This window comes from Diadema antillarum, unplaced genomic scaffold (genome assembly GCF_040938485.1).
Source record: "Diadema antillarum isolate AM-2024a unplaced genomic scaffold, OU_Dant_1.0 seq00000793_RagTag, whole genome shotgun sequence".
In the NCBI taxonomy this organism is placed as follows: Eukaryota; Metazoa; Echinodermata; class Echinoidea; order Diadematoida; family Diadematidae; genus Diadema; species Diadema antillarum.
The window spans coordinates 929,118-956,240 of record NW_027271680.1 but is presented as its reverse complement, the minus strand read 5'-3'; the positions used below and the strand labels follow the sequence as shown (position 1 = coordinate 956,240).

Sequence of the window (27,123 nt, the reverse complement as noted above, 5' to 3'; positions counted from 1 at the left end):
GACAAGCCTGGCCACTCCGTGGGGCCGTTTCATAAAACTTGTCATCAGTGAAAAGTTGTCATAGATGTGACAAGCCACTGAAATCCTTGCATCTGATTGGCTGAGAGCAAATTTGTCATAGAAATGTGGCAGTTGTCACTGATAACAAGTTTTATGAAACGGGCCCCGGGTCTTAAACGATACCTCGTAACACTGGGTTATTAATGTGTCCAGTCAGAATAAAACAACTTGGGCAGATTGAGACAAACATACTAACGAACATACACAAGTACGTTTGTTCGTATAAAATACATACAAACATTGAAAAGACAGCGGGAGCAAGATAGATTGAATTAAAGAAAAAACGAATTGCGTTTCAAATAAATCAAACTCATAATCTTCAGCATCTCTGGAAAATTTGCATTTCTTAGTACATGCGTCAATGAAGACTAAATACAGATTTACGCCAACATTCAGGCGTGTTGCAGCTGACATACATATACCAGAGAGCTGTGTGTAAAGTACAGACGCACTTATCAAATTCACTTACTTCAAAATGACAGTACTGATGAACGAATACAGTCATAAATATATATATTCATGTATATAAAAGAAAGACTTTCTGCTTGGCAATAATTGAGTGATAAAACCATTGTCATTAAAACTTTTGCGATTATGCAAGTACAAAGATTATTCTCCAGGAATACATAATAATGTTCTGAATGTTAGGAATTTATCGTCTCTTGATCAGCGTCCATGTACACAATCAGCCTATTATAAATATCAATTATACATATATTCCATTCATGCCTACAATCTCATCTTTCATAAGTTTTTAGACATGAATAAATCAGTTGAAGCATAGCTTCCAGTGGACTAACCCGTTTGATTTCTTTTTTCTTTTTTTTTGTCATGAGCAGAATTGCCTCATACATAACTAGCATTTTAAAGATGGCGACAGTAAGTAAATTGTTAGTCCATTTTTGTCTCTACTCACGTTAACCACAAAGTACTGATATATCATTTTCTCATTTATAATCAGGCCCATAAACTAAATTCCGTTTTTACCTTCATTCAAAATTCAAATACCCATCAAGGTAAGAGTATTACCTTTCACTCTGGACACGTGTTTCAAAGTAAAAAGAAGCGATCGAAAGTTTCGATGCAGAAACACTACAAAAAATAAGTGAGTGAATAAACATATACGTGTAATAAATACGAAATTAGGCACACATTAACGGACATGAGTACATCTATTTGCATAATTACATTCCACATACATTTAAAAAGAAACTGCTTTGCGTTTAAAACGGGTATCCAGGATGAATGGAACATCATGTCGATCATCCCAGGTGTATAAAGTATCCATATCTACAGTTTTTTTAATTAAATATAAAAAATATCAATTTAACAGACACCTTGGCAGTAAAGTATGACTAAAAGTTTTAAAAGTAGTTATACGGTTCGAATCCTCTTGACATTCCCTTATCTCGTCCCGGTCTGCCACGATATGATCTAAATTCTTCCGTCTCCTCCTGCAGAAAATGTAAGGAAACATGAAAACATGAGATAACATCAACTAAAGTAAGAAATTTTTACAAGGTACCGACAGAGACAATAGTAAAATTTTGGTTCATCTGCCACATTTATAAAGTACCAAACTGTCAAACAGAATGTTGTGTGCATTTTCCCTGTTGGAAAAAATAAAATCCCATGTCCCACAGTGTGAAGCACTATGTGACACACACAGTGAGAAAATTGGAAACACAGTGCTAAATCTCTTGACATTGTTAAATTCGAGCGTTTTAACATTATGAACACATCGTGGGTCATCTGTTCACAGTGTGAAACAAAACATTACAATGTGAACACACTGTGAAACCACACCACAGTGTGAAGTCATCTACACACTGTTATTTTCAATTCTAGCACCTTCATATACATAAGGATTGAGAGAATGCCTTAATATTAGTAGAACACATCAGTGAAAGTTTGAGGAAAATTGGACAATCCGTTCAAAAGTTACGAATATTTTAAGTATCTGCGCAGTCACTGCTGGAAGAGAAGACTACTACAGTGTATGATGTCACATGCGTACAACTATTTAAGGAAAATAAAAAGAGAATTTCACAAAACTTTACTTTTTGAATAAAGTGCACATTTCTTCGACTTGCTACTGACGTATGTTAAGGGTAATAGTTCCCCCTGCCTCCTGAAAGAGAGAAGTCGAGTGTTCTTTTGTTATGCGAGAAAAATGAAACTATGTTGAATTTTCTTTATTCTTTCTTTATATCGTTGTACTCATGTGACATCACAAGCTATAGTAGTCTTTTCATCCAGCCGTGACTGAGCAGAAACTTCAAAAATTCATAGCTTTCTAACGGATTGTCCGATTTTGCTCAAACTCTCACTGATGTGTTCTACTAATATTGCTGCATTCACTCAACCCACATGTCTATGGAGGTTAACTTGTCCTTTACTAGCCGACTATGTGAAAAGAAAAATTGTGAGCACACTGCGCGGCACCGTGTTCTTTCCAGCATGAAATTTCCAAGAGTCAACACCCTTGCTACGCTGTGCACATGCGCACAGACAACATTAAAAAAATGTTTGCTCAATGCATAATGCCCAAGTTACGCAATTTTATGACAGATTGATGAGTAATTGATGCAGGCCCGTCGCCTTCGACATGACCTACTACGCCTTACATCACTATGGATACTTGACATAAAATCATATGAGAATGGTCTTGGTATATATTCCAGTAAATAATGATATGGTATATATTTCCTCCAGCACTTCATATTCTAATATCAAAATCTCAGTTGCAATACGCAAATGCTCTCGGACAAACTGCAAGGTACAATAGAGCTCAAGCAGATGTAATACACCCTATCAACTTACGGAATAGGCATTGCTTTCTGTTCCGTCTGCGACGTACGGTCGTTCAAACCCACTGCTGAGTTCTGGGTAAAGTGCTCGAGCCTGCAAAGTAAAAAACAAAACAAAAACAAATGGTAAGAGTTCATTGCATCTGCTGAGTGTATTGGACACCTTGAGAGTACCAAATTTCTCTCTTCATACACGAAACTCGCACAATACGTGATTATGACATCATAACCAGCTGTTCTAGTCGGTAGAGTAATAGCGATGAAATCATAATGTTCAGAGACAAAACAAAAGGCGCTTCATAAGGTCATACTAGCGCGAACAATATTAGTGCTTAGGTGCTCTGGGATTATTCTGTCTTGGCGACATTTTGTCATTCAAAGTGTTAAAAGGATACTAGATTCCAGTAAGACTCAACCAGTCGAAACAAGAAAAAAGAAATCGTATGTATTTCATGTACTACGGTCCATGTTACCAAAGTTGGATTTCTTTCCTTTCAGCTCAAAATAATCAGTACTATTCCCAATAATTGAAATACTTTTTTATTTCAACTTTGCATCACAATGGCTCTGACAGTACTTCTGCCATTCAAACAGGTTGAGAAAATTATGTCTGGAGTAAACTGACTGAATGCGTTGTCACTCACCTGAACGGACGCACGAGGAATTCCACCTGAAGCCAGGAAGTTCGAGCTCGTTGGTAGCTCCCTGGGGTCAAAGGTCGTGGGCCTCTGATCAGCGTGCTGGTAAACAGAAGAAGACACGTAAATAAGCGACTCATAGAAAGGCACAGTGGGTAGAGAATATATGTTTTTTTTTTTCAAAACAGCATTGTTTCTCCTGCAATTATTACAAAGATCTGTTCTACATCTTGTTTATTGTTTTAGTTTCTTTAGTTTACAATTTTTCATCTTCTTGTTTCGATGTGGTATGTAGATGACACAGAACATGTCGGTAGCGATCTGATGTATCTCCATTTCCATCGACACATCTCGATATCATTACCTCCTTTTCAGTATCTTTATTAAGCTCAAGAGTGGTGATATCAAAGTCCGCTTGCAAAGAGGGATTGTTTGTACCTTTTACCCAGCAAAAGCATCAAGACGCTTGCTGCAATATTTCTACAGATTTTGTTGTAACTGTTTTGCTAAAAGTAAGAAAAGAAATTCTTATCATCAAAAATAAAATTTCAGAGAAAACGGCATACCATGTTCCACATGTTTTTGACAATGCCGGAAAATCTGCTGTCAATCGTGTCGTCGTCATCGTCGTCGAACTCGAGGATTGGTCTCGGCTGGGCACCAGCAAAAGGACGCCCTCTTGTGTTCTGATAGTAATAGAAATCGTCGGATGACGTGCTGGCGAATTCGCTCGGGTCGTTCCGGACCACGGAGCTCCGCGTTGGCGCTGGGGCGGCCGGAGCGTAGAGACGACGAGCGCCTGCGTAGCCCCAATTCTCCTCGCCCTCGAAGAGAGCAAGTTTCCGTTGTCGACGTCGGCGGGCCGCGAAGAGGATGAGGCAGCAGAAGCACAGGAGGATAACGAGGAGCACGAACCCGACGACGCCAAGCACGATGCCCACGATGGCGCCCACGGACAGACCAGAAGTCGCGATGTTTTCACACCTTGTGCCCGTATATCCATCTGGACATCTGTATTTTTTATCAAAGGGGTTTGTATCATTCTCTACTCGTAAAGAAGCTGTTTTTATTGAAAGCTATATTCTTTCTATAAAATATGTTCTTTTCCTTTCCATGGTCTGAAAATCATTCCACAGATCTTTCTTGTATATCAAAGGATTATTTTGCCACATCCTGATGGTATGTTCATTCTCCTTTGAGAAATGTTACTGCTTTACCTAACACCTATGAAACTTTAGATCAAACAAGAATGGAACATCGTGCAAGAATTACTGGTAAGTATTCACCAATACAGCGAAAATGAAATACGCAAAATGTCCAGTCGTGTAAAAACTGTTATCGTGACACGACAGTATTATAACGTCATAATTGTCAGTATCGGCATGTAAACAGAGTGGTAAATGCGAGGTATTTACCGGCAATATGGTTGACCAGTTTCATCGTCCAGTTCACAGGTTCCGTTATTCACACAGTCAAGCGTCTCACAAGCAACTGGGGGTAAAAACAAATGAAATATATAGCGTTGTGATTATTAGACGGCTTTCGAGCTGTTTATGTTCATATTGGTATCAAATAACTTGGACCATCTTCTTACCAGAGATATTATCAATATTTATGTCCATAAAATCCATTCGTAATTATGCACTACATGAGCAAACATGAACACTACTTTTTTATCATTCTTTGTACAGCTTCGAAGTAAGGTCAGAGAACTACGCTATTCATCATACAGTGGTGACTGCATTGTGACGTAAAAATTACTGTAAGAAATAAACAGAAGACTTTGAAACAATAGGGAGAGAGAGTATGTGTGTGTGTTTGTGTGTGTGTGCGCGCGTCTGTGTATAAGAGAGCGTGTGAAAAGAGATAAATTATGTGAGCATAGTCTGTTTGTGGGTGACAAAGATAGGTGGAGAGAAAAAAAAAGAGAAAGTGTGCCTGTGTGAGAGAGAAAGGGTGAGATATTCACAAAGGCAGAATGTTTTTCAGATGTACTTACCTAAAAGCTCGCAGAAAGTTCCTGTATAATCCGCTGGGCAGCTGTAAGGCACAACCATAAAAAAATATAATGTATATTATACCAGGTGATTTTGAATAATCATCTGCAGGACATGATACTATGGAATTTTTACAATCATGGAGAGTGCGTCCATCTCTATAGCTTCTGGCAATGACATAATTTTTTGTCTTATCCAATATAAAGGCTGTGACAATAATATTCTGAACGCATCATCTGGCTTTAATTCGTCTGTGTTGAAAAGCAATGATCAGAGATAACACAGAATTATCATACATAAAGAGAGAGAAAAAAGAGAGGAAATGGAAGAGATGGAAATCATTGTTATTTGCTTCTGTCTCCTGTATATAAGTTTGAACTACTCCTATGAACTCAAAACTAATTGTTTTGGCGAATATACCAAAATGAACAACTTTGAAATATGTATAAAATTGTAGAAAATACGGAGAAAATACTATTTTGGCAAACTGTAAGTTGTGAATGCACTCACCTGCAGTACGGATTACCATTGCCGTCAACCAGACACTCTCCACCGTTGACACAGTCATGACCCAAACAGGCAGCTGAGGAAATTAAGATGATTGATAATTGTAATTAACTGTACTCACACACAGGTTCCAGTGATATATTTTCAAACGTTTGGATGGAGACGATACATATTTGCTTAATTTTTCACCTTGTCCAATCGTTACCGAGAAAAAAAAAACAAAGTCATGAGGAGCAAGATCAAACACTTCCGTTTTATAGAAACAAAAAAAAAAAGCTTGCAAGAAGTCTATTTTTGTACTATTTTTATTTCCTACTCTATGATACGCAATGTGCGTCCCCTGTGCTGAACTATAAAGGTATCAATTATTCCTCATAAAGGGAAGGGAAGTCTCGCAAACTCATATTTGAATAGTGTACGTTCTTCCTTTGATATTAAAAAAAAAAACAAACAAAATGATACTTACTGTTGTTCTCACAAATTGATCCACTGAATCCCGGTGGGCATCTGGAATTGAAATGAAGAGACAAATCAAGAGTCACTTGACGGCAATCAAATTGCAGAGTCATCAACTTATATCTATATATTATAGCCTATATTTCATTTACAGAAATGTTCAACGTCAATACGTAATGACATGCAGCGCAATATCGCACGTTCAACCTACTGAATTATTACTTTATTGCAGCCTGTTATAGAAGGGGTATCATTCTCGTAACAGTCAGATACAGTTTAGAAGGCTAAAGTTAACTATGATTACTTGGTAAATTGCATAGCATGGTACGCCATGGTATGGCAGTAACTTTACTACTTCAATCAGAAGAAAACTCTTCAAGGAGCAAATAGAAAAAAAGTGTAAAACGGAACAGGCCTAGTAAGGTATAGTTACATGTTACATCGGTAAACAAATGGGTTGAGTATGGACCGAAAATGAAATGACATCCAGGAAGTCGACATTTTAAAACAGAAACTGAGCTGAAAGCCATAATCAAATCCTCACGTGAATTCACAAGAACTCAGAGGAACATCTATCAGATCAAAAAATTACTTAGAATGAATTAACACCATCGGAGCGTGTCAGGGATACTTACGCGCATCGTGTAACCGCGTCGTCGTAGTCTACCTGACACGTGCCACCATTAAGACAGGGGTTCACACTGCACGACGCGTTAGCTGGATCTGGAATACACGGGTTTAAAATTGCAAAGTGAAACGTGTTAAGGTAAAAATCAAATAAGGTGCTATCCATTATCAAATAGAGTAAGATTACTATCGGACCTCTGGGCCCTGTTTTCTGAAGAGGTTATAACTGATCACATAGTTGATTTTTATCATAAGTCTTCGGCAGCCTGTGTGTTAAGGAAATTTAAAATCGATTATATCTTTTGATAAAACGGGGATCTGGTAAAAGAAAGTTTAGCCGACACGAATTACTTACAAATAAGGCCTCCATTCTTCAAAGCATGGAAACGTGTGCTTCAGAAATGCATCATAATGTTGCCATTATACCCCCCCCCCCCCCCCCCATAAGAAAAAAAACAACATAGACTAAAATAGCAGCTCACTGTTGGAAAACAAAAAAAGATTTTTTTTTTTCTTTTTGCCTGCAAATTTTGGATTTGGGCAAAACGAAATCCCTGCGCATTCTGCTAAGACTTGTAGTCTGTCAAATAAGAGACGGCACTGGCCAAATTGTATTACTCATTGGAACTCGTTTAGGAAGTAAATAACTGGAAACCTACCCTCGAATGACAGGAACTCCAGATACAAAATGGTCCCGTCTGTGCCCGTCCACTCCGTCATCTCCGCTGAGGAGAAACCGTTGTCAAAAATCACGCCGGCTCTCTCCAGGGCTTCGGGTTGCGACTCGCCGAAGACGTTAAGCGAGAAGAAGGCTATGATACTTCCCGCCGAAAAGCCTGTGACGTTGCAGCTCAGGTAGGTGTACGGTACGTTCAAATTGAGCCATACGTCAATTTGGGATGAGAACTGTTGGAGATGCAATGATGCAAAAAGGACTTAAATCCTGGAAATCCTGGGCTCATATGCAAGAAATTATAAGCTAAAGTTTTCCGAACCATCAATGAAGAATCGAAGAATGAGATATGCAGTAAACACTTCCTATGAATACAGCTAGTAAAGTCAAAATATTCGTTAGAGAGTAGATTGTAATTTGATATTGCAGAATCGCTCTCTCTTTTCTCTTAGCATTTTGCGGAAGCCACATGCAGGAGTATGCGTGGGGAAAACTTTTCCTTTCACACGTCAAATTCATCTTCAAGCGTGGCGGTATTTTCTTTCTTTTTTCCCTTTTCTAATTGTGTCAATGGACAACTAAGATGTTATTTTTGTATTATTTGACCCCCATATAAAAGCTCGCTAAACTTGACAATCCGGTTTTAACACATACGACTTGCAGTCAGGTAGATGGGTTGGTCTGTATGGAGCGTTTCTCTAGCTTGTCCTGCAATAAGTCCAATACGTGCAACTTGCTCACATAAATTATTAAAAAGCATTTACTTTGGATATATCAAAGCAATCAGAGTAAAATCCGCGAAGAAGCATAAATACTAATTTTCTGCTAATAGACTTGCTTTTATCTCTTCTATTGAACGGCTCAATATCTTTCTTCTAAACAATACACTCAAATAATGCAAGTCCATGCCAGTTGACACTTCACTGTTTTTGATTGTGATGTCATTTATGCTACAACAACGGGAACCGTCAAAAGCAGTGAAAAGTCAGATGAAAAATAAACTCTACAATAAATTGAGGGTAAAAAAGTAAGATGCAAATTGTGATTCTTACCACAGCACAGACTGTTTCACTTTGATATTGGTAATAGGCAGAGGAAGGATCCGCCAGACTCCTGTTGTAGTCAACAGGGGTTCCGCTGATGCGATTGTATCGAATCTGACCACTCAGTTCCTCAAAGACTATATTATGGGAAAAGATAATAAAACAGAATAATAGACCAGTTGATTGATGAAAACATTAAAAAAGCAGAAAATATGAAAGATGAAAGTACCCGTCATCAGTTTTGGTATCACTCTCAGCATTTTCTAGTTCGTGTTGACGTTTGGCAATTTCAACTTTAAACCCTTGCTCACAAAACACGAAATAAGGGTAGCTTAAACCGAAGAAATGAAAAGTAAACCAATTTTACAAAAACTTTAATACTACACACAAAAATCAACCCACAAAAAAAAAAAACACACAGATTTTACCATACATACGCACAGACAAAAGCTAGGAACGCTGGGCGTTTTTGATGAGTTTAAATTTGATTTCAAGGTAAATACCGCTTATAGAGCTCAAAGTTTGCTTTTGTTGCTTTACTATTCAATAAAGAAGGTGAAAAGCAAAACAAAAAACAAGCAACAACAATAAAAACAACAACTAAAACAAGCATAAACTTACATAGACAGTAGCCAAGATACCGTATTGTTCCATCCATACAGACGCATTCATAGCTGCCAGCAGTATTTACACATTCCTCATTCATTCCCGTACAGGCTGTGGGATCTGCGCACTCGTCGATATCTGCACGTAAAGAGTCGAATTGAGATATTCAGTAAATTATGACGTCATGGTGCTGCGAACACTACATGAATAGTGTCATGTATTTGTATGAATGTGTATACATTTCCTATACATTTTTGTGGCCGAAAGTGTTTACATAAATATTTTTTTTTTCAAATGATAGAATTTATTGATTTCTCGAAGCAACATAATTTTACAGAGGATAAATGAATTACAAAGTTATTACTTCAACACAAAAACATTTCTTTGATACAAACAATTTAAACACTTATCTGTGTTTTTTATGCTTTTTTCAAATATTTAAACAACTTCTTACTAACAAACATACTATAAAGGGTCGTACATCCGATAATACCCACTAATGCAAAACATAAATATAATGTTTACATAAATATAATCATTTGAAATGATTGTAACCAAAACCAACTTAATTGGCAAATAAGATATACAACTGATTGAAAGGGATCAGATGAATAAATGAATAAGATAATCCATCGATAAACTACAGGTGCATGCCTTGTGTAATTTGCCTTCACTAAAAAAAAAATCAAATAAGATGTTTGATATGGACGTATGAGAATTGGACTCAAATTGAGAACAAATTAAATCAGAAACGTTTATGAATACTTAAACCTGCGAATTTAAAATCAAGATGATGGTAACTTTTAAAAACATTATAAAACATATGGTAGCTTCAAAGAGAATAACCAAAAGCTATTTATTGCTGCTAGAAAATGATGAAGCTTACCTGTGCAGACGGACCCCGGCGGAGACCCGGTAAAGCCGGTCTGACATGAGCAGCTGTAACTTCCGTCCGTGTTGTTGCACACCGAGTTGGCTCCGCACACGTTAGCGAGGTCGCACTCGTTGATATCTGGACGAGTGATGTTTAACGCAGGTGGTATAAAGAGAAGACATTGTTGAAGTTGCACCCTTAATTTCTATTGCGCGTCACACTACTTCTCTTCCTCTATCAAATACCGGTACATCTTGTAAAAGAATACATAGGTTTATGATTACGCCGCATCACATATCATACCAACGTTTTAATCTAAAATTTTGACTAGCCTCCTTTTATTGTTAGAGTCGATGTTGTTGTTGTTGGGTTTTTTATTGTGTGTCGTGGCCGTTGATTATAATACTATGTTTGCGTACGGATTGTAAGGAAGTTTCCATCCTTTTTTCAAAGATGGATATGTTATGGTTTAAAAACAAAAACAACACCAACACTCGAGAGCGAAATATTCCTGCTCGTGCTTGATATACATTAATTGCTTAGTGGAGTTGCCTTGCGTACTTGACTATTTTGAAACGACCAGTGTGGCATTAACAGGGTATGTTTATTCGTGCGACAATAATACATTGGCTTCTTAATAAACACCAATTCCCAGGCTTACCTGAACACGTAAGGCCATTTCCAGTGTATCCCTCGTTGCACACACACGAGTATCCTCCAATACTGTTGTTACATTGTGCGTTCACACTGCAGATTCCGAGCTCACACTCATTAATATCTGGGGAAGAAGAAGATACAGAAATGCCAAAGTATTCATAATGTCTTACCCTGTTAGATAAGCAGTTCTTTTCATCGTTATGTTTGGCTCATTAACAGCAATGGGACATTGTTTTTTGATGCATTTCACAACTTTGTACCGTGCCCAATAAAACAAACACACAAATTGTTTGTCGTTTTTGCATTTTTTTTTCAAAAATTACATCAATATTCAGGGTGTTAGGAGTCACAACCTTATGACTATGCAATTACTTTAAGAAATCTAATAGTATTTTTTTTTTTGGGGGGGGGGGGTATCAAAATGAAATTACCAGGATTTGTGCTGTATCGGTCTCTTTTGAAGCGACGTAATATTAGACATAAATAATTCTATTAATTGACGAAAATCATTTCGTCAATTAATGAAATCATTTCTGTCTTCACTCTGTAACAGTGGTTTCTACCGATTCTTAGGTGCCTTGTAAGACAATTGTTACTAAACCAATGAACCGATAAAGTCAAAACCAAGTGATTTACCTCCACACGATCTGTTTGCGCTGGTTACAAACTCGTAGCCAGGGTCACACTGACAGCGGTAGCTTCCCACGTTGTTGATACACATGGAGTTCACGGGGCAGATGGAGGCGTTACTACACTCATTCATATCTGTGTACAGTAAATAACACGTGAAAACACCCAGATAGATATTAGGTTCTTCTCTTGCGCGCTAAAAGACGAATGCAAACTCTGGCGATCTCTTATCAGAATGTACTTAAAACAGCAAGAACATCACTTTACCAATCACATTAAAAAGTCACCTACAAAGAGGTTAGAATAAGCAAATCAAAAGAGTCTTTGGACTCATTCGATTAACAAGAGGCAATCACAACTACTGATGTAGTCATAGTCCTATCGAATATTTATGTCAAGTATGTGGTAGGAAACAAGGTTACTCACATTCATTCTATGATCCTTTTGTGGGGATCGAGTTCGACTAGGATTTTGATCAAGTGTCTGTTTTTGTTTGTTTTTGTTTTTGTTTTGTCTGGATGTATCTGTGTTTGTATGTTTCGTGTGTATTCCCCTCTTTTTTTTTTCAATTTTAGGGGATGGGCTAGCAAACGTAATGTATGATAGAGAAATGAGACATATTATAATATTAACGTATAGACATGGTAGAGCAATAACAAATGTAAGTTCATTTACCTCAATGGTGAGACACGATGCGAAATACTTTGAAATTTAGATGTTAAAAAAAAGTCTTACCGACTTCAATGACGGTCTCGACATAGACACGGTTGTCCGGCGGAAGAATATCAGTTCGGGTTCCGATCAGGGCGTCGTCGAATGTTTCGGCTAGTTCGGCCTCGGTCGCGTCGTTACTGAGCGGGATGTCGACACGGAAGATGACTACGGCCCTCGTGCCGTTCCCTGCCAGAGTTATCTGCTGCACGAACACGGCGAAGACGTCGGAGAACAAGGTCGATGCCCTCAGGATGACCATGGTCTAAGGACAGAAGGGTTGCAGAAACTTTGTTTTATTTTAAATGATATATACAGTCAAACCTGTCTACATCGGTCACCCAAGGGAGACGAAAAACAGTGGCCATTATAGACAGCTGGCCGCCGCAGACAAGTTCTTTAACAATTTTTTTTTCACTCTCTCTCGGACGGAATTGTTCCTACTGGTCGTATACGGCAGGTGGTCGCTAAGACAGGTTTGACTGTAATCTATTCACCCTTTCTCGAATCATAAAGACAATGGTAAGAATAGATGTATCAATACAAAATTACATAAAAAGAAGAGCAATTCGCAAAATCAACCAATAAAAAAGAAAAACAGAAAAGAAGCATAGCTCGTGTAGCTTATAGAATGAAGTGAGCCGGTCCAGATAAATTGGGTTAGGATGTAATTGTCTTAAATAGCAACAAAACAGAGTTTACGTCACCCTATTCACTTACATGCCGTTTTGTGATAACCCCATTTGTATGCTTTGAGTATGAATTGGCACATAAAACGTCATAGTATAATACAACCCGCCCACTCAATGTGCTACTGAATTAACAACGAACTAGAACAAACGAGCCAGCTACAAAATTATACTCTTGAACAAAAAGCTGCCTGCAACTCACATCATTCGCCAGGGCTTCTAGGTATTGGTCAGTGCTGACTATGCTGTAATAGAACTCGACCACCAGTCCCTGGATGTCGACGAACTCGACCATCAAAAAGAGAGTGTGGGCCGCTGTAAGATAAAACAATATATATCACTGTCATTGTATTTCGACCAACTAGTCATACAAGAGGGAGAAACAGATAAACGCACAAAGATACAGAGTTCATCGTTCAATAGTACCGTTTCATTATATACGTCTGGGAGCAAAATTTAACACAAAAAGGAAATAAAGAAGAACTCATATCTTGCAAGTATTCTCATGCAGACAGTTTACAATAATTATTCATGTGTATTTCCTCGCAATCAGATAGTGACCGTGAATCGTAATGCCAACCTTGTAGATTAGCCCCTTACATTCCTCGACATACCAATGTCATTTCCAAATTTAAGTCATATCAGAATAGTCACATTGTGAATTTGAGCAAAGTTCCAATATCGATATCAGTTACTGGGCCAGACAACATCACATATCAGTACAGGTTAAAGTTGCCCTTGAAAAGAGTCGCCTGCGGAGACAGGAGAAAACTCTCCGCGTTCTACAGATTGAAATTTGTGACGTCAACACGGAGTTATCGGTCACGTGATCCCAGACACCCACCTTGACACATGCCGTCGATGTTGAAGGTGCTCGCCTGACACACGCACTGATAGCCTCCGTCCTCCTCGAGACAAATAGTGTTCATGATGTCGTCGCAGGGATTTGGAGTCTGCGAACATTCAGCAATGTCTAGTCGCAAGATGATAAGAAGAGATATGCAAGGACATCAAAAGTAATGAATGACGATACAAAGATTATTACGTTGTTGATCTTACGAGTATGTGGCAGCGGTGAGGCTGAGAGTGTATGTCCTCTAGAACGCTTGCTAAATGGTAGAGTCGATTCTGATCCCACGGAACAGGAGTGATTTAGTTTAGATTTATAAAAAAAAATCAATATTGTAGGTTAACAATTGATATCAATACTCATTACAGTACATTGATCAATTCATTCTTGTGTATGGATCAACATATTATTCTAAACGAGAAAACAGCGACTCATACCAGCTATGAAATCATTGAAATCAAAGAGACCAATAACAAAAGCAAAATCCGCACGAGCTATGTGTATACTAGAATTTAGCAGGAAGACTAGATGCACGTACGATCCTATAGCACTCACCTTCACAGGTTCTCGCTGAGCTGGCCATGTAACCACTGTCGCACACACACTCATAGCTGCCATTCGTGTTGACGCACATGGAGTTGGCGCCACAGGAGTCCACTTGCAGTGCGCATTCATCCACGTCTGCAAAATCACAGGGGAAAAAAGTATGTAGTCAAGATTAGAGACAGAGAAAACTTGTGTGTGCATGTTTGTGTGCTTGTAGTTGTATTTGTCCTTGAACAAACATCAAAATTAAAAATGCCCATTTCCTTCGAACATATTTTGCTATCAGAGGCGGTTTAAAACAAGCCAATCAACAAGTCCTATCTTTTTAAGGTCAGCACGTTTGTATCATGACCCTGAAGCTTTCAACCCACTGACGAAAACAACAACAAGAAAGATTAAGGATACGTGTACGTAGCATTAAAGGCAGTGTAACGAATTACTAGCGCTATTTAAGTAACAAAATGCTAATGTGTCGATTTCTTTGCACGATATTTCACGGTATGATATAAACATCTGTCCCCAATCAGAATGACTTTTGTGATGCTTTCATCAGGTCATGTTGATTTTTATTCAGGATTATTTGAATTATGAATTACAAAACCGTGCTCTTGTAATGTAGTAGGATTATTAATTCACGACAGCGTTTGTTGGTGTTGACGTTTGTGCGTGTTAAACAGAGAGCATGTGAGCCCACGAGGCGGCCTGTGTACTGTAAATGCAAGTTTGTGGCAGTTTTAGCTGCAGGTTTCAAAAGTCTTTACAGCTTGTCACGTACCTAGACACGAGCCGGCTTCCGCACGACTTCCCGTGCTATCGAACCAGCCAGCCAGACAGTTACACGTGTAGGAACCTTTGGTATTCGTGCAGTTTGAGTTGACGTCACAGTCTATCGTCCCCAGGTCGCATTCATTGACATCTATTATTGTGGCAAAACCAAGAAAAACTAGAGTGATAGAAAGGCACAACTTTGAGTATCTACATGTATATAGCTAACTCATCTTATTAAGACAACAAATGATACACATTCGCAAAAATAATCGCTCAACAAAACTACATCTCTGCGACTATTTGTCCTGCTTTCATGTCTGTTAAAAATAAGAAAAATAAACGACAATAAACATATGCTTAAACATACATAAATAGTAAAATGAACAAAGTAAATAGACATATAAATGAATACATAAATGAAAAAGGAGCACGCCCTCTATCGTCCTACCTGTGCAATTGACTCCGTCTCCACTGTAGCCTACCATGCAATCGCACGAGTAGTTGCCAGGAAAGTTGGTACAAATGGCGTCATCGTGGCAGTATTCCGGATTCTGAAAACACTCGTCGATATCCACGCACGGTTCGGTCCCGTCCCCCATGTAGCCGTCGTTACAGACGCAAGTGTACGAGCCGCCGAGCTCCATGCAGTAACTGTTTTCTGGACACAGATTTGGGTCTTCGCATTCCTTGATGTCTGTACAGGGGAAGATTACGTAACCGGTAAGGAGATGGCAACAATGGCTATTATAAGCCGGTTCGCAATTCCACTTTGCGCATGAGCAGAAAAGAAAGGTCATTCGTATCAATTACAGGAATCACTGGGATGGCTCTGTGTGTGTGTGTGTGTGTGTGTGTGTGTGTATTACAAAGGAGTCGGTGATTGAAGCTGTACACGGGATTATTCGTTACGATTATTCCCGAATACATCTAAGCCTGGCTACACTTCCCACTCCACAGTATCACCACACTACCAGGTTTTTTATTTCTGCTGGCCTCAGCTCTTATTTCTTTCTACCTCCCATGATGTAACAAAACAACAACAACAACAACAGTTATCAATTAAACTGTATGAACTTACCATAACACGCAGTGCCGTTACCAAAGTAACCGGAGTGACAAGTGCAGTTGTAAGAACCCTCAAAGTTCACGCAATCGGCGTTGATGTCGCATGGAACCGACAGACATTCATTAATATCTGTATGTAGGAGAAACCAAAGAACGAGATTGCACTTTGAAACATTCTACGGCTGTTTGCAATCTGAAGTTGCAATCTGAAGGTGAAGTATGTGTTATGATAACCATTGTGATATGGAAGCGGAGTGTTCTAACCTGCATTGGAAATGGAATTTCAGTTAATCTTGTATGTCAATTTCAAATGGTTTACTATACCCTAATGTGGTTTTCTTGGTAGGTAATGAATTATGCGGACTGAATATGAAAAGGCATATAGAACTGACGACAGTCTTTATGCATGTCGGTGTTGTCGTCCTTCATAATGACAGGGCACATAATTTGTAAATTGTATCAACTATCAGCCATCTCCACGTCTGCTGCTGCGTGGCCCGGGACCCGATTTCTACAGGTTCCACTCGCGCCAAACGTAAAGCCGTACATGTCTTGGAGAACTTCTCGTGAAACTCACCGAAACACCCGAAGGTCTGATCGCCGACGTATCCCGGTGAGCAGGTGCAGACATATGACCCTTCCGTGTCGGTACAATCCGAGTTAGCCACGCATGGTGAGCTGTCACACTCGTTGATATCTGAAAAAGTGACATACAGACTCAACTTAATGCTTTCAATTCCATCCACATTACTTCAGGGCGTAACGATGTCAATTATGGTAAATTAAACTAGTGAGCCTGAGAGAGTTAACGTTTCAGGATGAAATTATAAACTTTTTTTTTGCCGCGTGACGCAAACGCTTTCTGTGACGTTAAAGTCAAGCAACATCGCTGTCAATTAATCATCTACATGATTTCATCGGTGACTTGGGTTGCTGTTTGGGGTTTTTTTCAGAGTGGTGGTTTTTCATAGTAGACAACAGCTTTTTTTTTCAGCTATGCCATAGTCATACCCTGAATGCATTACTTGACCATGTACAGATCACAGACTCAAAAAACACGTAAACTAGTAGTTACTTTTAGGATCGCCTTTGGTAAAGATAGAATTAAACTGTTCAAATGTATTTTTAATACGAAAATCTCTTAGCTTTGCAGCGTTTCTTTTGTTGTTATTATTTCATGTATTATTATTATTATTATTATTATTATTATTATTATTATTATTATTATTACTATTATCATTATCATCATCATCATCATTATTATCATTATTATTATTATTATCATTATTATTGTTGTTGTTGTTGTTGTTGTTGTCATGAAAAGCCAATGCTTGACAACGGCGGAATACTGAGTATTGAAACCTTTAAATATCTATGGTGGAAAAAAAAATGGTGCGTTGGGCGAAAGAGGTATACTTACTCGAGCATGTTATCCCGTCTCCACTGTAGCCCACATTGCAAGAGCATTCGTATCCTCCTGCCGTGTTGTTGCACGCAGCGTTGATCGAGCAATTATTGTTTCCGGTGTCACACTCATTGATATCTGCATGATAAACGTATCAAAAAAATAACAAAATCCAACATTAGTATTGTAACTAACGATGCTAAATGCCACAATGTAAAAGATGGAAATTTATTTTATCGACCTTTCTTTTTCTCTCTTCCTGCAAACATTATCATCAACGGTGACGAAAGTTGGATCTGTAATCGGAGAATCTGTAAAACAATCCACTCCTACTGTCTTAAGAATAATTATGATCATCAAACATACTTACGAGATTCTAAACAAACATTCAAGCATAGAGTTCAAATATCTTATATGCTTATGTGTGTGGTTTTGTTTGCTTCATTATTTGTTTGTATGAATGTTGCTTGGTTTGTTTCTTTGTTTGACTGATTTTCCGAAGATCACCTACCCGAGCAGCTTCGCAGATCTGCGCCCAGGGTGTAGCCATTCCTGCATGAACAGGTGTATCCCCCTTCCGTGTTGGAGCACACCCCCTCGGTTGGGTCACAGTTATCGGTCATTTCTAGACACTCGTCGACATCTGTTAATCGGTACGAAGGTGGGACGTAAGAAAGCATAAGAACAATGTAGTTGTATTGCTATAAATGTTGTTGTATTGTTATCGTCATCGTCAACATCAGTTCATGCTCATCATTCCCAAAAACACACACACAAATAAAGACAAAACCCTGTGATGTAGGGCACATGATCAGAAATTTACAATACTGCATGATTATGCAGCGCACCTCTTGGCAAGAGACATGCAATATACTGCCCCTTCCCCCAAAGCCTCTTCCCATGTTCTCGGGAATGCAGCAAATACAAACAAAAAGATATACGCACACACACGCAAATAAAACACACACACACACATACACACATACATGCATACATACAAACACACATACATACATACATATAAACATACATACATAAAAACGCGGGGAAAAAAACAACACATGATTGAATGAAAAAAAAAAACACTCCTTGGATTTACCTTGAAAAGAAGAAAAATAATCATGCAAGCCTTCCGTACAAAGTGCCGCATAATTCTAAACCCCTAGCTTATCATGTCATGGAACGTAGCTTTCCGCTCAGGCTGGAAAGTATCGGCTGATTGTTAAGCCTCTCCGTGCCATTTTAATTACCAGTCCATAATCATTAAATATATATGGTTGGCATGTGAAATTTGTGGATATTGTTCGACACATCGGCTCAGAATTGGCTTGGTGCCTGCGCATAGAAAAAATGGATGCTGTAGACCAAGCCGTACCTTGACAGTTTGTGGCGTTGGAGTTGTTGTAGCCGCGAGGACAGACGCAGGTGATGAGGCCGGTGGCGTTCAGACACATCCCGCCTCCAGTGCAGGGGTCGAGGGCCGCGTCACACTCCATGCCCGCAGCAACTGTTGGGGAGCGGGGTTGACGACAACAAAGGTTCGATATAAACATATGGAAACTGTGTCAAAAATCGATGATAAAGGAATTAGAGGTACACTGCGGGATGTAAATATTCCGAAAAATAAAAAAGTCTCATGCTGTATGTCTCCATTATTCACAACACTGTAACTTTATCTCTCATCTTTATGTTTAAAAAAGATTGCAGCGGATTTCCGTATGTGTGATTTAGATCTTTCCACTTCTGCAATTAACTTTTCGCAAATATTTATTTGAAGAACGAAGCACATGTTTCCAATAAGAGGGAGAAGCTCCATCAAAGGAAATTACTCTGATGTCAATAAAATGTGAGAATATCTTGGGATTTGGGCCAACGCGATATTTGAAAATCAGATTCGAAATAATGACTGATTCCATTGAAAAACATTCACATCCAACAGACTGACAGAGAGATGAATACCACATCTTGCATGGAACATTAAAACATTATCTTCGTCATCTTTTGCAGATGTGGTGATTTTTCATTTTGTTCTCCCAACTTTGCTTGAGAAAAGAACTTATATAGCAAGAATTCTAAAAATGGGACTGTCTCATTGCGTCCAAGAGTATAAAATTGTTTCCATGGTTACCTTCGCACGTGATATTGTCGGCTGAGAGCTGGAAGCCCGGATCGCATCCACACTGGTAGCCAGGCTCGAGGTTAATACAGCGCTGTGTGCAGTCATCAATATTCTGGCTACACTCGTTTATGTCTATATTGTGAAGAAGACGAGCATAACAGCGACGACAATTACTTATGATGCTGATGTGTAAACGTTTAAATTAAACAATGGGGGGAGGGGCTGTGACGAAAAACTTGATACGACTTTTATTTATCCACGGAAAACAAAACCTTTTGACCATCTTGCTCAGACCCTGATTTCTACACATGAGATACTCTTTGTCTGGACCACTGGCTGGTTTTTGACGAATGAAAATGTGAATGTTGTCAAAGTGATTTCTCTTGTAAAGTAAAATCCAAGACACTCTTAATGATGGAATTTCAGGTGACTTCGAGCAAAATTTTAAACCGTGGTCCAAAAGCTGGTGAGTACGTATGTGCCTGAGCCTGCATTGTGTGACTGCGTGTATGTCTATGTGTGCGTGTGCGTGAGAAAGTGTGTGATATGTTGATAATTATTATTGGCACCAAGTACAGGGCACTCCTGTTACAACGAACATGTTTACAGACGCACACAAAAATCGTTTCAACGAATCAACAATTCATGTCCCAAATTTATCATTGGTGCATCTTTATACACTTTATTTGTTTGGCTATAACAAAACTTACATATTACAACGATTGAAAAACCGTCGGTCCTGAGGATTTCGTTATAACGGGATCGTCTTATAATACTTTTGCCGCCTTCTACTCACCTTGGCAAACGAAGCCATCGCCACTGTAACCGTCATTACAGGCACACCGGTAGGTACCCTCGGTGTTGGTGCAGGATCCTTGAGCAGAGCACGGGGCGGGGACCCCCTCACACTCATCGATATCTGTCAAGGGAGGAAAGATGGATTACCATGGTTACTTGACTTGTGGCCATGGTAACGGCATAGCCAGTGGGACTAGTCTACCACCGGTACATTACTTTCTCAGGAACATTATGATCGTTCAGTAGTGCATTTTCATAGCAGCGTCAAGTTACTATCAATGCGCAATAAAGACATGATTATTTAAACGACAAAGTAAATTTTTTTTTCATAAATCATAAGATTTTTTGAAGAAGATAAAACAAAAAAGAGGCATATGTGTACATACCTGAACACGAAGTTCCGTTGCCAGAGAAACCTGTGTTACAGGCGCACGTGTAACTTCCCACTTCATTCTGGCATTCGGCGTTAACATCGCAGTCGTTGAAGACAGAGTCGGAGCATTCGTCGAAATCTGGACAGTGGAATGGGGGTGTGGAAGAAACGAATGGGTGTGGTCTGTTAGAGAATGTTTGATATGACCATAGGACTGTATGCGTCTGCTGCGTATAAATCCTCTAAGATGGTTAAATGAAGTATCCATAAGTCACCTGTGTTTTTGTTTTCCTCTTGATGTTTCCGAGTGTAGAGCGTCCATACAAACACACAGAAAAGAGTCTACAGTTGAACCAGTGTGTAGACTACTGAACACTTGCAGCTGCAACCATCGGGTTTACATGGGGAACGAGTATATAATCTCTAGAGGATAAACCATCATAGGTGACGAGCTTTCGCCAGCAAACCTGACAGTTCCGCAATGGTGCGAGCTACAAAGTCATACCAGTTCCTACTGGTTACCCAGACGTAACAATTGTCATGGTACAAATATTGATTTGTATGACAACAAATTTGCGGTTAACTCACTTTATCCTTGTCGTGCGATTCCTCGTTCGTAATCACTCGTGTCTCTGTTGTATAGTGTACCTTTCCCATGCGGTTATGGGCATAGGGTAATAACGCCATTTGGTCTAACACTAACAGTCATATATGGATGGATGGTCTCGACTGATTACATCGAATGCATGGCTGATTCCATTTTGACGGCAGTTATTGCTGAACCCTAGCAATCCATCCATTTCTATTGTTGGCATTCAAAGAAATGCGCACAATGTAGTCAGCCAAGCGAAGCTTAAGTGATATGCAAATGCATAATTTTCTCTCATTTGGTCAATTATTAACGCAAGCAAAAATAATAGAAGAATACATGCCAGCATAAACTACAGGGTGTTTTTCCCCAATATCAGTTTGAATCTCGTTCGCATAACTTAAAATGTTAGTGGTTGTCAAGTCATCTCGTGTATTATGCAAAATGTTGCTCACTTGAAAACATGAATAATTTTTCTATACAAGGATTTTTTTTCAAAAAATAAGTGTGATATGCATGAAGTCAATTAATAATAATCATTATTTATAACAAGACTCCAAATGAATCTTGCACCAGATGACTGGCCTGATTGCTGTATGACTACCAGTCCTGCCGCAACTTACCGATGCACGTGTTACCGTCCCCGGTGTAGCCGGCGTTGCAGCCGCACTGGAAGCTGCCCGGCACGTTGACACACTCTGCGTTCATGCTACACTGCGACACGCCCTCCAGACACTCGTTCCGATCGGTACAATTGAGCCCCGTTCCCTGCGGATAGGAACAGAAGATCATTAACCCTGCTAGTCCCGACGAAAGTAAAAATTTAAATCATATCATGCCAAGCATGGTTTGCAGTTTTACAGTTTAAGTACTTCTTCCTAAGGATCTTTTGGCTCAAATTTCAATTACATTGTAAGCACGGGGTACTGGCGCTTTAAGATGGTTATTTTAGTGATATCATTAATTTGTACTTTATTATGGTACAGTGATGTGTGTACGTTGATCATGATTAGTAAAATGGTTACTGAAAAATTATATTCTTGCGGTGATTCCCATCCGTGTGAGACACGTTTTGGGAGGAGATCATCTCGCAAACTCAACGGAAACAATGCCTCCAATTTAGCAGCTCTGCATTGATCTGTGAAACCATCATAGAGGGTGACGAAACTCGCATCGGCACCGGGACTGCATACCATCTCTTGGAAGATATCAAACGGCACGAAAACAGGATTTGGGGTCTCACCTCGTAGCCCGTGATACAGTTGCAGATGAAGTAACCTTCGATATTTACGCAATCCGCCAGTTCGTCACAGTCGTTCAGCATAGGGTTGAAACACTCGTTGATATCTGGAGCACGGAAAAGGGTTGAGCACAGACAGTTGTGTGACGGCTCATTGACAATTTTGGAACACTAATGCTTTTTTTGTTTGTTTGTTTGTTTCATGTTTGAGTCTCTTTCGCACGAGGATTCTTAATATTATCTCCATAGCAATCCACCGGAAGAGCGCTTCTTGAAAGCTTAAGTCGGTTAGAGTAAAAGTGACAGGATCTAGTAGTGTGTTTGATGCATAACATGGCTAAGTTTAGAATGTTGTAAAGATAACAGGACAGTTTTATGCTAGATTTCTATGAATGCTTGTGCACAGTTGTATGGCCTACGTACATAGAAATGTACCAGTACTGCTGTATTAGAACAAGCATCTGCGAACGTCATGTTGCTTGTTGTTCTGAGTATTGTTCACGGCTGGGAAGTGTGTACAGGAAAATAGCAAGGAGTACTTCCATTGGCAAGTATTTTGTCTTGCACATGCAGACGAGTATGATTGCGCTAATTAGTGTAACTGGTAACGCGGTAGAGATCAATACGAATGCATTAAGTCGAAACTAAGGAGATTCCAGTACACTGAGGTGAATCTGAATCGCGTCGACTTTACTTAAGAAGGCGCATCAATCAAATAATTACCATCGCAGACCAAGCCGGTGCCCTGGTATCCACTGCGACAGGAACAGGTGTACGACCCCTCCACGTTGGCACAGTCTGCGTTCGTGTCACACGGCAATTCGATTGTGCATTCATCGACGTCTGGTGCGAAGAATAAAAGACAAAGATAGCCGCGGATAAATATTTTCTTCCTACCAGATGTTAGGTGTCTTCTTTGCAATCTAAAGCCTTTTTTAAGATACCGTCATTGCCACAAAATGAATCTTCCCTGTCTTGTTACCTGTCTTCTTTCCTGTCTAGTTAGACACAGACGAAGCAGAATAAAATCGTAACAGCATCTCTCTTGGATAAATTGAGAAATTTCTAAGGATTATGAAGCTAGTTAGCAAGAGATAAAAGCAAGGTTTTATCGAATATTCACTCCCATTTAAAGCAGCTAGACTGTCTCTTCAAGGTTACAAAGTTTGAATATCAAACAGGAAAGGGTAAGACTGGATAACCTTAATCAGAATGAAAAAAAAAAGATACATGAAAGGAAAGATGGAACAATAATTCAAGAAACAAAAATCAGAAAACGGATGAAAAGCTCACCAACACACGTCCTGTTGTCGGCCGTCAGCCGATACCCGTCGTTACACCTACAGGTGTAGGAGCCGATGGTATTATTACACACTGCGTTCTCACTGCAGTCGTCGGTTGCACGGTCACATTCGTTGATGTCTGTGGTCGAAGAATTCAAGATGGTGTAAAAAAGGTCTTCCACGCATTTTTCACAACTACATTAGCTATTCATAGGCCTTATTTAGACAGCAACCAAAAGACTCAGCCAAACAAACATGGGATGTTTTTTCAGAGGGCATGATATCAACGCTGAAAATGTGACTGGTCTCAGGTGTATCACAAAGCTTGTTTGTTTGTTTGTTGTTGTTGTTGTTTTCGTGCGTGGGATGCTTGTCTGATGGGATGGTATTTTCTCGGGAAAGATCAGACCAGATTTGTGACCATAATACATATGTTTACATTGTCTCATGATTTTGAAAACTAGATATACTATTTAAGCAAAGTCCAGCAAAGTACTGCAATTCGTTTGCGTTCATGTCTGTCTAACACCAAAAAGAGAACACGTGGCAGGGAATCTATTTTTTTTCTGTAGCCAAAACTTTCGACAATACTTTTCTCTGTCAAAACTTAAATGCTATACTTTTTTTTTGGGGGGGGGGGGGGTTCTAAAGCATACTTCTGCACATGCCCTGTCATAAGTTAACTTTCGACTACTAAAGCGTGTTCTTTTTCTTGTTCATTGTGTTCACCACAAATTGTTTTCAAAATATCGTCTTCATAATTGTTTATCCAATATATATACATATGGTGCAAACTGTACACTCACCGATGCAGTCTTTCATGTTAGGAGTCAACTCATATCCGCCCCGGCAGCTGCACGTGTATGAGCCCAAAGTGTTGCCGCAGATCTGTTCACACTCGTCAAGACCTTCGGCACACTCATCCAAGTCTAAAGACATGGAGCAACAACAAGTGTGAGAGAAGTCGGTGAATACTGGTCCTGATGTGCAGTTTTACAGTAAAAGGGACGTGGATGCCTTTGCCATTATTGGGATGATCCTAGGCTGTACTTGAGGGCTACCAACATGCAAACATCAGGTGCAGTGACGTTCCAATGAGTAATAAGGGAAATAATTGTGTGTTTGATATAATCATACATCCAATGTTTGATATAATTATATATCCAAGTTGTCAAAAATGATGCTTAAAATCTATGATGCATTCAAATGCATTAAGAGGTATTTAGTTCCTAATCTAGAAGACTTGACAGCTCTAATATTTCCTCATCGTCGTTTGGCTTCTCCTTTTCACTTTTCTTCTTTTTGATCATGACCACTATTCCCCCTTTATTTCTTCTTCTCCTCCCTCATATCACCTTCCTTTCCCTCTTCCAAATCTCCTTATCTACATTCACAAACTATTCAATTTTGTCAGTCGTTGCTTTAAAAATGAGCATGATAAACTGAACTACTTAGCCCACATGTATATTAGAAGATAAACCTATCAAACTATATGTTAACAAAGCTAACATCAAACAAAGTGGAATTTCTTTGGACACCAAAAGAGAACCGCGACTACATTACCTACTCCAATCTAGCTTCTGGACTCTTTTAACTAACGGGAGCGGGAATCCAATGTAGGCGACAAGCCGTAAGAGGGTTTAACACGACAGGACTGCGATAGGACGAGAACTACCAAGGTAAAAGGGACGGAAGCTAGACTACATCACCTACCCCAGCACTGGTATCCATCTCCGGCAAGATTCGGCGGGCAGGAGGAGCAGGCAGGGGTGACACTCGGGGCCGGATAGTCGATGCAAGTGACGCCCGGGTAGCAGGGGTTCAGCTCGCAGGAGTCAAAGTCATTGTTGCACCGCTGACCAGTCCAGCCCTGGGCGCAGTCGCACTGGGCGATCTGGATCAGGCCAAATAAATAAATAAATAAATAAATAGTGACCATTACACGGAGGTGAGAAGAAATAAACCACATTCTTGATTTTTTTTCCTTGAATAAAAACACAAACGACATTGCTCGCACAAACTTACATTTTACTGGTAGCAGAAGTGTCCCGCTGCTTCAAAGTTTGACTCTTTCCTCTATTCCATTTTGTTACCTTTCTGTCCTTAATGTTTTCGTAAGTGATCTGACCTTTACCTTGAACGAGTTACTAGAATACTTAAGATATGACAGTCACACAGCCTACCTCGCTCATCACAAAGCTCTGTTCATGTAATGTTTACAGCCAAAATAAAACAAAATGAAATAATATAAAAGATTAGAAAACGAAGAGATATCTTACGGCAAATTTGTCGTTGTTGAGGTTGTAGCCTTCGGTCAAGGTGGTGAAGTCACACGTTCCGTTGTTTTCACAGTGGCAGAGGACGATAAGCAGCTGGAGGAATCGGGATACCACGCCATCACTGGCCAGGATACCAATCGAGATCTGGCTGAGTCCCGACGGTTGGTATGTGAACACACCGGCTGTGAGTAGTAGTAGTAGTAGTAGTAGTAGGGCAGAGACGTTGTGTATTGTAAGAATACTAACCAACATGATATTGCACAACTGACAACTGAAAGTTGTTGTTGGTGTCATTTTACAGATCAATTTGAGTCTTTAGTTTTGGTTTTTGCTTTCTGGAATTTTTGTTTTTACCATTAACTTCGTCAATTCGAACGCCCCAAAATACTGACATAGAGAAAAAAAATCAAGCTATTTTGTCCAGTTGTAACCAATTAACTGTGTAACGAATTGTTCGTATCCTCTGTCCCTGCACTATCGTACAGTTCCTATAGAAAGCACGTGATCATGCCAAACCGATCAGAAGAGTGCCTGTAGCCACCTATTTCTCGTTCCACATTTTGCCTTTAGCACTGCGTTCCTATGCTGGTGAAAACTTCTGTATTATCGATACTTACTCAAGGGATCGATAGTTGCTTCTGGAGGCACATCTCCCTGCAGACTGTACTCGATAGTATCGCCGTTCGCGTCTTCCCCCGAAGCCTGGAACATGTAGGTCTTATTCACGATCAAGTTGAGAACGCCGTTCACGTTGATGGCAGGGACATCTGCGTCGCTGCTGATCTCCGTGATGTTGTTGAGGATCGGCGGGAAATTCTCTGAATATTTCA

At 39.5% G+C, this 27,123-nt stretch overlaps 1 protein-coding gene across 1 annotated transcript in view; it reads right to left on the bottom strand.

Moving 5' to 3' along the window:
• Nucleotides 1-1,424: 1,424 nt before the first annotated feature.
• The window catches only part of LOC139739312 (uncharacterized), a 96,028-nt gene continuing 70,329 nt past the window's right edge, over nt 1,425-27,123 (bottom strand). The window contains exons 32-68 of the mRNA XM_071649927.1: nt 26,911-27,111; nt 26,294-26,475; nt 25,728-25,908; nt 24,821-24,943; nt 24,025-24,153; nt 23,455-23,574; nt 22,735-22,838; nt 22,115-22,259; nt 20,916-21,041; nt 20,528-20,650; nt 19,741-19,863; nt 18,988-19,119; nt 18,124-18,255; nt 17,628-17,750; nt 16,785-16,904; nt 16,221-16,337; nt 15,591-15,836; nt 15,150-15,290; nt 14,384-14,509; nt 13,823-13,951; nt 13,181-13,293; nt 12,314-12,554; nt 11,585-11,713; nt 10,953-11,069; nt 10,304-10,429; nt 9,433-9,555; nt 8,821-8,948; nt 7,755-8,001; nt 7,104-7,191; nt 6,479-6,519; nt 6,016-6,088; nt 5,508-5,548; nt 4,924-4,999; nt 4,075-4,519; nt 3,515-3,610; nt 2,884-2,964; nt 1,425-1,514 (exon numbers count right to left, since the gene is read on the bottom strand). Of these exons, the coding sequence (XP_071506028.1) occupies nt 1,425-1,514; nt 2,884-2,964; nt 3,515-3,610; nt 4,075-4,519; nt 4,924-4,999; nt 5,508-5,548; nt 6,016-6,088; nt 6,479-6,519; nt 7,104-7,191; nt 7,755-8,001; nt 8,821-8,948; nt 9,433-9,555; nt 10,304-10,429; nt 10,953-11,069; nt 11,585-11,713; nt 12,314-12,554; nt 13,181-13,293; nt 13,823-13,951; nt 14,384-14,509; nt 15,150-15,290; nt 15,591-15,836; nt 16,221-16,337; nt 16,785-16,904; nt 17,628-17,750; nt 18,124-18,255; nt 18,988-19,119; nt 19,741-19,863; nt 20,528-20,650; nt 20,916-21,041; nt 22,115-22,259; nt 22,735-22,838; nt 23,455-23,574; nt 24,025-24,153; nt 24,821-24,943; nt 25,728-25,908; nt 26,294-26,475; nt 26,911-27,111 (5,078 nt within the window). The remainder of the gene's footprint in view (nt 1,515-2,883; nt 2,965-3,514; nt 3,611-4,074; nt 4,520-4,923; nt 5,000-5,507; nt 5,549-6,015; nt 6,089-6,478; nt 6,520-7,103; nt 7,192-7,754; nt 8,002-8,820; nt 8,949-9,432; nt 9,556-10,303; nt 10,430-10,952; nt 11,070-11,584; nt 11,714-12,313; nt 12,555-13,180; nt 13,294-13,822; nt 13,952-14,383; nt 14,510-15,149; nt 15,291-15,590; nt 15,837-16,220; nt 16,338-16,784; nt 16,905-17,627; nt 17,751-18,123; nt 18,256-18,987; nt 19,120-19,740; nt 19,864-20,527; nt 20,651-20,915; nt 21,042-22,114; nt 22,260-22,734; nt 22,839-23,454; nt 23,575-24,024; nt 24,154-24,820; nt 24,944-25,727; nt 25,909-26,293; nt 26,476-26,910; nt 27,112-27,123) is intronic.